Consider the following 12,078-nt stretch of genomic DNA (forward strand, 5'->3'; position numbering starts at 1 on the left):
AGGTTCGAGTTAAATTGCATACTGTTACATACTAAGACAGTCAACTGATAATTAGCATGTGGAGTGGGAAAGAGGTGATGAACTGAGACTATAGTAATGTTTCATGGGTATTCTGCAAAGTGCATAAAGGACAGATGCATAGTATTGAGTGTAATTTTAGTGTAGAATTGAAGGGCAGAAGTCTGTTATTATGATATTAATAATCTCTTCATTCTTAACCCGTTTATTCTTTCTCTTTTTTTAAAAAAGGATTTTGTTCACAGATTGCCAGGAGAGTGTATTGTGACTTGAAAATGATTTTTGAGACTCTTTAATATCTATGGTTTTTCTGAGTAGGTTCTTCTCAGCTTGGATTAAATTTCCTGTAAAAGGACTAAATTCTTCCATTAATGTGTTTAAAATGCACCGACTGGATGATTAAAAGAGAACTAATGAAAATGTTATACTACAGATTTTGATTTACATTCACAAAGTCATTTGTAATGAATATTGTTCCTTTTCAAAGGGCATACATCACAGAAGGAAGCCATGGAAGTGAGCCTTGATATAACAGCACTCAGCATCCTCCAGCAGCCAGAAAAGCTTCAGTGGGAGATTGTTGCAAATGTGCTTGAAGATACTGTTAAGGATCTTGAAGAACTTGGGGCGAATCCTTGCTTAACCAGCTCTAAGAGTGAGAAGACAAAGGAGAAGCACCAGGAACAACACAACATTCCCTTTCCATGTTTATTAGCTGGAGGTTTATTAACCTATAAATCTCCTGCTACCTCACCCGTTAGTAGTAATTCTCACAGGTCACTGGATGGTTTAAGCAGAACTCAGGGTGAAAGTGTATCAGAACAAGGGTCAACTGACAATGAATCCTGCACTAACTCAGAATTAAATTCTCCTCTGGTGAGGAGGACTTTACCCATTTTGCTTCTTTATAGCATCAAGGAATCTGATGAGAAAGCAGGAAAAATCTTTTCACAGATGAACAATATAATGAGTAAAAGTTTGCATGATGATGGTTTTACGGTTCCACAGATCATTGAGATGGAGCTGGATAGCCAGGAGCAGTTGTTGTTGCAGGACCCTCCTGTGACTTACATTCAGCAGTTTGCAGATGCAGCAGCCAACCTTACCTCTCCAGATTCTGAGAAGTGGAACTCTGTGTTTCCCAAGCCTGGGACTTTGGTTCAGTGCTTGAGGCTGCCAAAGTTTGCAGAGGAGGAGAATCTTTGTATAGACTCAATAACTCCTTGTGCTGATGGAATTCATTTATTGATAGGACTGCGGACATGCCCCGTTGAATCCTTGAGTGCAATAAATCAAGTAGAGGCCTTGAATAACTTAAATAAATTAAACTCTGCACTATGTAATAGACGAAAAGGTGAGCTGGAATCAAATCTTGCTGCAGTGAATGGTGCAAATATTAGTATAATTCAACATGAATCACCAGCAGATGTACAGACTCCTTTGATAATTCAACCTGAGCAGAGGAACATTAGTGGTGGATATTTAATACTTTATAAAATGAATTATGCCACTCGGATAGTGACATTAGAAGAGGAGCCAATAAAAATCCAGCATATCAAAGATCCCCAGGACACAATTACCTCGCTCATTTTGCTTCCACCAGATATATTGGATAACCGAGAGGATGACTGTGAGGAACCTCCTGAGGAGATGCAGTTAACCGCAAAGAACGGGGTTGAGAGAGGAAAAAAGTCTGACATTTCTACTCTTGGACACCTGGTCATAACTACTCAGGGAGGATATGTAAAAATATTAGATCTTTCAAACTTTGAAATTTTGGCCAAAGTGGAACCTCCGAAAAAGGAGGGCACTGAGGAACAGGACGCATTTGTTTCTGTCATCTACTGCTCGGGCACAGACAGGCTGTGTGCGTGCACCAAAGGTAAGCTGTGGGCTTGTTTGGTTCATTTACTGCTCGGGCACAGGCAAGCTGTGTGCGTGCACCAAAGGTAAGCTGTGGGCTTGTTTGGTTCTTCATCAGTCTTATGAAATCAATGTACAGGGCATTCATTTATGTGTATACCGAGCGTGACTTTTAGATCCATATAGATGGAGAGAAATTTATGTTTATGATGAAGTGGTGAATCTTTGTACTGTTTTACCTGTTCTTAAAACACTTTCCTACTGCCCTAGGTAAGGATTCTAATTGTAAAAAAGTAAGTCTCTCAGAAAGTATCTTCACTGCTTTAACCTCAAGAAAATAACCTGCTGTAATTTCTGTGAATCCCAACTGCATCTGCTCAAATTTGTAGCCTTGGACAGATTACTTTAAACTCAGTAAACCTTTGTTGATTTATAAACTAGGAAAGACAGTCTATTTCCAGGCTTGACAGAATTAAATGAAATAATGTCTGTAAAGTTTCTGGCACAAATATTAATACATGTTGTTATTTTCTTCTGAAATAAAAGTGGTAAATAATTATTAATTCTGCCAAATAAATGTTCCTTGTCATATTTAATCCTAACTTTTTGCAGACAGTGAGTCAGTTTTGCAATATTTGAGGCATCTTGTAGAGTAACAGGTAGTGTTACTAAGGAATTACTGACCATATCAGGCAAAGTGAATAGTCCTATTGATTGTTTAGTAGGAATTTAGGACCAGGAGATACTTGAAGCCTCAGTGACTGTAACCAGTGCTTGGCAGAAAAATTGGGATTGGGAAGAGTTATGTATCTCATTTGTGGTTCTGGTAGGAATTAATCTGAATTTTTCCTCTCTCTAAAAAGATTTCAAGAGTTTGGCTAAGAAGGGTAATGGTGGATGTGGTGATGTGGATTGCTTTCTTTGAAACACGTTTAGTGAAATAACATGATGGAAAAAGCCAAATAACATCAACATCTAACTAGATTATTTTTTAAAAAGGAATAGTCTAAAATAGCTTTAGAATAATGAAACCTTCAGAAAAATCATTAAAATACTATGTGGTATCAAGGATAATCTGAGGTTAATGATGTATATGCCAGTTCATTTCTGTGAGAGTTTTAGCTTTGTTAATTTTAGTCATCACACTAACTTTATGAGGTATGTGCTAGTTTTGTCTTCATTTTAGTTATCTCTAAGAAAAAAAAAAAAACATCGAGGAAGAGAGAGGTTAAGTAATTTAACTTGCCTAAGTCACAGAGCTAATAAATGACAGAGTTAGTGTTCAGACCTGGGCAGTCTGTCCAGGTCTGCTTAAACTACATTAAATTGCCAGAATATAATAAAAGTAGGAGAGCCTGCTTTTATTGAACTTCTATACTTTGAACTTTTTGGTATATTTTAATCTGAAAGATTAAAAAAAATGAAAACAGTTTAACTTGCTGTAGGCCATTCGAAATGGAAGTGGTTTTGGAATCTGAGTGACCTGTTCCCAGGGCACGTAGTCATAAGATACTAGTAGTTTTCACAAGTGCAGTCAGAGTTTAATGATTTGAATTTTTGATGAGATATGGTTTTGGCGATTCAGAGGAGAAATAACATTTAAGTTATAAAATAGATCAGTGTTTTCATAGAGTTTAAACAATGACAGTTTCTAGGAAGTGATCACGATTGTGATGGAATTTAGATGAATTGAAGGACAAGAGAAAACATGAGAAGTTAATTGCTTTAAAAATTATTCCCCAGTTGCTTAAGGATTAATTGATCAAAATGCATTTGAAAGGATGAGACTAATAGCAATAAAGAGAACAAAAAAGTTGTTTTAAAATGTTCAAATAACAATCCATAGAGTTTTAAAAGCACTGTAAACTGTAAATCAAATGGATTTGACACTATCTCGTAAGTATATTCGAATCGCGTAAAAGTTTTCTCATGGAGAAGCATTGAGTCTGTTGATTAAAACGTACAATTAATGCTATAAATTAACCTTTTTTGCACAGCATGTGGGATGTGGGATCTTAGTTCCCCAGTCAGGGGTTGAACCTATGCTCCCTGCAGTGGAAGTACAGAGTCTTAACCCCTGGACCCCAGGGAAGGCCTCCATTCGTTCTTTCTAGTTCAGTAGTTGCGTTGATGGTACTACTGACCTCTAGAGCTTCCTACCAGTTACTTCCTATTCTGTCCTTTGATGTGATGTCATTGGTGCTTGTGTTGATTCTGTTTTTTAATACCTTTTCTTGAAATTGCCTTCTTATTGGATTATCACAGTCTACTTCAGAGTAATGCTAGCTTAAATCTAGTAAAATATAGAAACCTCGCTCTGATTTTTCTCTCTCCCAGCTTTGTGCTACTGTTGTCTTATATATTACATTTAGATGAGTTATAAATCCAACCAAAAGTGTTATTTTATATAGTCTTTATCTTTTAAAAAAGTTAAATGAGAAAAAAATATGTTTATCTTCTATCTGGCATTTTGTTTTTTTCTTGTGATTTTGTGTTGCCTTCATCTCATCTGGAAAGATTTTCGTTAGTACTTATGGTAAGGCTGGTCCGCTAGCAGAAAACTCAGTCTGTTTTTTTGGAAATGTCTCTATTTCGCATTCATGTTTGAAGAATGATGCTGTATGTAAAATTATTGATTGTTCTTGCACATATCATTCTTTTGTTACTTCTTTTTGATCTATTATTATTTTTTGATGAGGATTTACTTTTAATTTTCATATGTAACTAGCAACTATTGATCTGTTTTATTTCACTGATTCCTTTTACTGTCATCTCAAATCTGCATTGAGTCTCTAGCAAACTTTTCATTTTACTTTTCAATTCTAATAATTGCCTTTTGTTCTTTTAAAATAATATCTGCTCATTTGTTGAGATGATTTGTTGATTCATTTTTACCATTCATTTTTTGAATTCTCTATATCTGATGTCCTTTTATTATTTAAAATATTTACAACAGCTTCTTTGAAGTATTTGTCTGCTAAATCTCAATCTGGGTGCTCAGAGATATTTCTCATTGCTTTTGTTTTTCTTGAATATTGGTCACTCTTTACATGTTTCATAATTTTCAGTTTAATACTGGACATTTTAAATAACGTAGAAGAACTGCTGCATTCTGATTTTTAACCCCCGTTTGGAAATTGTTGTTATGTTATCGTTTGGTAACTCACCTGGACTAAATCTGTGAAGTCTGTTTCTTTGGCAGCCACTGATGTTTCTTTCATTGTTTTCTCCTCTGGATTTTATTTTTAAGACTTGTTTCTTATTTGTCACCTGCCTGTCCACATAGTTTAGTGTTCAGCTAAAGATTTTGATAATTGGTTGTGACCAGGTACCTTTATTGGCAAGGTTGTGTTCAGGTGTGCCCTGGCTTTTGTTTTCTTTATTTTTATTTTCTCTTGTGCCCTTTCAGGTCTCTTCTGCATCGGCGTTGGGGCTTAGTAGACAGGGAATGTGCTGCTGACTTGGGCCGCATCTGGTCTTTGCTGCACCTATGTGCAGCCTCTGATGAGTGTGGAATATTTGAGATGTTTACCAAGCCCGCTATGTTTATCTCACTTTTGTAACTCTGTTAAATCCCTGGTTAGTTCTGGTGTTTTGCTTGCCCCACACAGAATGCTTGCTTCAGACAGCAAAGTTGATGGGTTTCTTTTCACCGCTGAGTCACCTTAGGCAGACAAGCTTTCCAAATCATTGAGTCCCTGTGACAGTAGTAGCAGATCTGGTTTTCACCATTTGACTCACTGTTTAAATGACAGTTTTGTTTAATTTTATAACTGCCTTTAAGATAAGATTTATCTTGTTTTGTCATGCTGGAAGTAAATCTCCAATTATTTTATTTACTTATTTTTATTTCTTAAATATTTTGCTAAGCTCACGTTCCATTTTTTTTCTGTGGTAGAAATATGAAAAATAGAAATTTGATTTGGTTTCATTTTATTGTGAATGCTTCAAAAAATTAGGAAGAATTGTTGTTCAGTTTTGCTACTGCTGTGATTAATAGAGTGAGCTGTGGATTCTGGTATAGCTAGTGCATCAGTTTTCTCATCTGTAAAGTGGCCACAATAATACTCCCTGCTTAAGGTTAGTTGTGAAGACTAAATGAATCAAGCATTTAAAATAATGTCTTACACATGTAAGTACTAGATAAATAACTATTTTCACATATGAAATTGTAATTCCTTGACAGTTTGATTCCTAAGTTGTTGCAGATGTATCACTTTAGTAGCTCTCTTTTTCTGCCTTTTAAGTGGTGTTAGAATAAATTAAGTTTCTTAACTAAGTAGCAAGCACTTGTCTGTTCACCTGTTTTTCATATACCTGTGCTGATGGAATTTTACTATACTGTAGGTGGTGAGCTTCATTTTCTCCAAATTGGAGGAACCTGTGACGATATTGATGAAGCTGACATACTAGTGGATGGATCTCTTTCTAAAGGAATAGAACAGTCTTCAGAAGGTTCCAAACCTTTATCAAATCCTTCAAGTCCTGGCATTTCAGGTATGATATTAACTTTTAAAAATGATTTATAAAAAATGCAAATTCTTTCGATGTTCAAAGTTTTCTGAATCACTCTTTTATAATCTAAAACATTATTTCATTTTTTGTAGTCAGTTCTTGGTTACTTTGAGAGTTCATTTCCTTGTTGATATTCTTTTATCAGACTTGTTCGTGTATATTACTTATCACTCTGTTTTCAGTAGTTGGAAAATGTTGTAAACATTAAAATAAGAAATGGTTCTCAACCTGTGGTAAGTTGGCCAGTTTTGGTAAAGTCACCTAAGAGGTAACAACATGATTTTGGTTGTTTAAGAGGCTTTTAGTCTAGTTAGGATGAAACAGAACAATATGAAAGAGTGAAGAATTCACTAAGTAAGTGTAAAGTGACTGGAATGGCTAATATTAATTACTCCTGGAATAAAATGCTGAAAAAACATTCTTGGGGTGATATTTTCAGACCCTCATCACCCCATTGTGGACTTTTCGATAGGTTTGGTTTTGTTTGTTTGCCTTTTCTCCCATCCACCTTCTATACTGCCCCCTGAACTTGTTTTTCAAAAGATGTTATTTTAGCATTGTTATTCCTGTTTAAAAATCTTTACTTGCTCTGTGAACTAAAAACTCTGGTCTTTTGCTCAACCTCCAGTTATTGGAAACTCCACGATTTCTAAAGTGTATTCAGTTTCATGCTCTTCATTTGTTACTAAGCTGTCTTTCCCTGCCCTTGCCCTATACCATGGTCCTTTTGTACTTTGAAGTGCTGATATGTTTTATCCTTGGCACTCACTTTATTCCCCAACCTAACTATTAAAAGAAGCCTAGCATTTAAAAGAAATTTAATGAATCTTTAATGAAAAATGTGTTTAAACTCAAATGTACTCCAAACAGAAATAACACATAAAATGTTTATTTCTTCTTTGTGAATTTGTATATTTAGGTATTTGATCATTCTTCTTTGCACTAAAGGCAAACTTTGAGTGATTACTGGTATAATAAATCTTAATTTTAGTGATGACTTGTGTATATGTAGCAGTCTTCACTACCTTATTTAAGGATTTCTCATTCTCAGCACTATTGACATTTCGGACTAGATAATTCTCTGTGGTGGGAGGCCTGTCTTGTGCTGTATTAGCCGTATTTGTAGCTTCTGCCTACTCGATTCCAGTAGTAGACACAATTGCCTCCATCCATATGGCCCTTGGGAGGCAAGATTATCCTCTGTTGAGATAAAGTGACTCATGTCTCTTGCTATGTATAATTGGACTTGCTTGTCTTAATTAACTATACAAGTTGGTTTAAAAAGCTAACATACTGAATGTTCTCATATTTTATGGGATATTGGTATAATAATTTTCATATAAAGTCTATAACGTACTCTTTAGTAAAGATGAATTAGGTTATAAACAAGTAAATAATGTAAAGGAGCATTGATACGCTGTTAAATGTTTGCAAACAATATTAATAATTTCAATCACATTTTAAAAAGCTCTAAGCTTTGAGGGCTTCTTAAAAAGCCCTTTGTTTTTGAACTGTGGTGTTGGAGAAGACTCTTGAGAGTCCCTTGGACTTCAAGGAGATCCAACCAGTCCATCCTAAAGGAAATCAATCCTGAATATTCATTGGAAGGACTGATGTTGAAGCTGAAACTCCAATACTTTGGCCACCTGATGCGAAGAGCTGACTCATTGGAAAAGACACTGATGCTGGGAAAGATTGAGGGCAGGAGAAGGGAATGACATAGGATGAGGTGGTTGGATGGCATCACCAACTCAATGTACATGAGTTTGAGTAAACTCTGGGAGTTGTTGATGGACAGGGAGGCCTGGTGAGCTGCAGTCTGTGGGGTTGCAAAGAGTCAGACATGACTGAGCGACTGAACTGAACTGAACTGAAGCTTTTGAGGAAAAATATAGTTTGAAGTACACTTACAGTAATTTTATAGAACTAAATGTAAACTTTCTTTGTGAAACTATTCTAAATTTATCAGATTTCATATTTTAGTCTTTAAAAATTTTTTTGTTGTTGTTAATTGAAACAAGTTTTTCAACTTTGTTGTATGAAGGCAATGGCGACCCACTCCAGTACTCTTGCCTGGAAAATCCTATGGATAGAGGAGCCTGGTAGGCTGCAGTCCATGGCGTCGCTGAGTCGGACACGACTGAGCAACTTCACTTTCACTTTTCACTTTCATGCACTGGAGAAGGAGATGGCAACCCACTCCAGTGTTCTTGCCTGGAGAATCCCAGGGACGGGGGAGCCTGGTGGGCTGCCGACTATGGGGTCACACAGAGTCGAACACGACTGAAGTGACTCAGCAGCAGCAGCCTTTTCAAAGATGTGAATACATAAATTTGTAAAAGCAAACTTATCTCTCTGAATCAGGTTGTTACTCTTAAAATACTGGTGTGTATACATGGTATTCTTAAGTACCCTAGAAGTGGAAAAAATGCTGCTTTGAGTTTTTGGTTTGTGTTTTTTTGCCATCAGTATAGTTCTGATTTTTTTTTTAATTATTTTTTAACAGAGTAAAATGGAGCAGGTATTGTGTACTTGCAGATGTTTAACATTTTATTTTGTAAATAACAGTGTAAAAGACGATTATTCATGTCAGTCAGGGCTTACATTTCAGCATCACTCCTTTTGTTGTCCTTGTTAATCTGGAGCTCATTAAATCTCAGTCAGGGCTCTTCTGAGGTTGATTTTGGATTTCTCCAATAATAAGTTCCCTTTCTATAATTTGAAATATCTGAGGTGGATTTTTCTTATGCCTGTATGGACTCCGTGCTAGTTACTTTAGCCTAAATTATTAACTTAGGCTGTTTGACAAATGTTGTAATTGATTAGACAAAAACATGGATTAAAATTCCTTTCTTTTAAAACCAATTTCAAATTCTGCATTCACTGTTATTAAGGAGTTGATTTATTGGTGGACCAGCCATTCACGGTTGACATCTTGACATCTCTAGTGGAGCTAACCCGCTTTGAAACTCTGACTCCACGGTTTTCAGCTACTGTTCCACCATGCTGGGTGGAGGTTCAACAAGAACAGCAGCAAAGGAGGCATCCTCAACATTTGCATCAGCAGCATCACGGGGATGCTGCTCAGCATACTAGAACTTGGAAACTACAGACTGACAGGTAAAACATTCTTCCAAGGTATTTAAATTCAGTTTAATTTTATAACTTAAGTTCATCTTATAGTAACAACATAGAATTATTATTATATGTTACTCTTTCTGTTAACTTTTACATGTTAACAGTTTTGTTTGTTTCATTTGTCACCTTGGTTTTAGAAATTCCTATATTCTTTTTTTTAAAAAAATATTTATTTTTGGCTGTGCTGGGTCTTCGTTGCTGCGTGGACTTTCTAGTTGCAGCTAGGGGCTACTCTGTAGTTGTGGTGTATGGGCTTCTCGTTGCGATGGCTTTTCTTGTTGTAGTTCATGGACTTTAGGGTGTGTGGGTGTCTGTAGTTGTGGTACATGATCTCAGTAGTTGTGATTCCCAAACTTTAGGTTACAGATTCAATAGTTTTGACGCATGGACTTAGTTTCTCCATGGCATGGTGGGATCTTCCTTGATTAGGGATTGAACCAGTGCCTCCTGCTTTACCACTGAACCATCGAGGAAGCCTGGAAATTCCTGTATGCTTGTTCTTAGTTGTAGGATAAAATCCTGAGAGTAATCCAGCCTTCCAGTTAGTTAGTTAAATAGATCTGTAGATTGTATGACTAAATATGTAAATGTCTGTTTTGTACAGGTACTTTTTGTTGTTGTTGTTATTGAAGTGTAGTTGGTTTACAGTGTGTTAAGTTTCAGCGGTACAGCGGAGTGAATCAGTTATACATATACCCACTCTCTTTTTAAAGAGTCCTTTCCCATATAGGACATTACAGAGTATTGTGTAGAGTTCCCTGTGCTATATGGCTACATAGTAGTGTGTACATGTTAATCCCAGTCTCCCAGTTGTGCAGGTACTTTGGAAGTTACTAGTAAAATGGCTCTTAGGAAATTTACATTCTAGTGGTGATAGACAGGCAGTTAAGACAGATATCTACTATGTCATATAGTCATAAAAGCTTTGAAACACATTAAAACAGAATGGCAATAGAGTTGTTGGGTGTACATCTCTGTGAGAGAAAATGTGTGTGATATTTTTATATAAGGGGTCTCAGAAAGGCTTCCATGAGGACATTAATTTGGAGACAATAAAAAGTACAGAGATCCTGAGGAGTATATGTTATGAATTTTAGGAGGAGCATGGAGGCTACTGGTTAAGTGCAATGAACATGGAGGAGAGTGATAGGAAGTGAGATCAAAGGAAATAGTTGATCATGAATGTCTTTATAGGCCACAGTGAGACTTTTACATTGAGTGAGATGGGAAGGTGTTAGATAGTTTTGAATTTAGGAGTGATGCGATATAATTTATGTATTAGAAGGATATACTAAGACTACTGTGTTGATAGTATATGAGTGGTTGTGGTGTGTGTATTAGAGGGAAGAGGCAGGAGCAAGAATTCTAACTTGAATGCTGTTGTGGTAATTCAGATAATCATGGTGGTGGTGATGGTGAATTGGACCATGATAATAATTGACAGAGGCATTGAGAATCGTGGTCAGATACAGCTTGGAGGTAGAAAGAATCGTAAATGCTGATGTACGGAGTGTCTGGAGTGAGTGAGAATTGTTAGGGATGACTAATGTTTTGGACTGAGCGCGTTAAAAAATGGAATTTCTTTTTACAGCTTTTAGAGTTGGTTATCAAGTAGTTTGGGGTTATTTATGTTAAATTTGAGATACCTAATAGGCATTTGGATTTGAATCTGAAATTTAGTGGAGGAATTTTACTTTTCAGCACATATACAGAATTTAAAATCAGAGGATGGACATGTATAAGAAATACAAAATGTTCTTATTTTAAAATACAAATTCCTGTGACCCCACTCTTAGAATCAGAGTGGGCCCATAAGTCTGCACATAATTCTGATGCACAGTAGTTCACACTTAGAGGAACAAGGGCTTTTTTGAGTGTACAGTACCCAAGGTAGGTATGGATTCCTGAGGTATGATTCTTCATTGCCCTAAGTTTAACCTTTCTCAGTAGAACTGCTTGTCTTCTCCCCTAATCCCACTGAGAAGCATTCGGTTTTGTTGGCGACTACACATCAGAGAAAGGTAATATAAGTGATAAGATGGTTACAGCTAAAGAAAGATTTCACTCTATCATTTTCTCCCTTATTTGACAGCAACAGCTGGGATGAACATGTATTTGAATTGGTTCTGCCTAAAGCTTGTATGGTTGGACATGTGGACTTTAAATTTGTTTTGAACTCAAATATCACCAATATTCCACAGATACAAGTGACACTGCTGAAAAATAAAGCTCCAGGCTTAGGGAAAGTCAATGGTAAGATGGATCAAAATTTGAAGATTTTGGCTTCTTAAAAAAACTCATTTTCAACTTGGCTGTCTAGTTTTGATATCCCTTCTTGCTCCCACACCCCTGTGCTCTTTTCCTTCTTTTTTTTTGTGGTTCTATTTAGAGAAGTTTATACAGAGAACATTGAAGAACTTTTCAGTAACTCTTTGTTGTTCAGAATTGCGTAAATTTGAGTAATTTAATTATGGTTTTAGGCAGTTAGTTCCTTTGTGAGTTAGTTTCACTTTTAGCATTACTGGACTTAACGCATTTCTCTTT

General features: G+C 36.2%; 1 protein-coding gene across 9 annotated transcripts in view; it reads left to right on the forward strand.

The window, feature by feature from the left end:
• BIRC6 (baculoviral IAP repeat containing 6) overlaps positions 1–12,078 on the forward strand; it is a 215,943-nt gene that overhangs the window by 55,812 nt on the left and 148,053 nt on the right. For 7 of the 9 annotated variants that reach the window (XR_824319.1, XM_010829819.1, XM_010829822.1 and 4 more), the window contains exons 1-4: positions 12–1,900; positions 6,229–6,378; positions 9,291–9,516; positions 11,627–11,787. Coding sequence is in view for 8 of the 9 variants with exons in the window: in XM_010829819.1 (XP_010828121.1) it covers positions 529–1,900; positions 6,229–6,378; positions 9,291–9,516; positions 11,627–11,787 (1,909 nt within the window). In the remaining variant the exon portion in view is untranslated. Of the gene's footprint in view, positions 1–11; positions 1,901–6,228; positions 6,379–9,290; positions 9,517–11,626; positions 11,788–12,078 lie in introns of those variants that run through there. The other 2 variants (XM_010829827.1, XM_010829820.1) reach the window with 1 other exon arrangement.

The sequence above is a fragment of the Bison bison genome, unplaced genomic scaffold, assembly GCF_000754665.1.
Source record: "Bison bison bison isolate TAMUID 2011002044 unplaced genomic scaffold, Bison_UMD1.0 scf7180017864508, whole genome shotgun sequence".
Classification (NCBI taxonomy): Eukaryota; Metazoa; Chordata; class Mammalia; order Artiodactyla; family Bovidae; genus Bison; species Bison bison.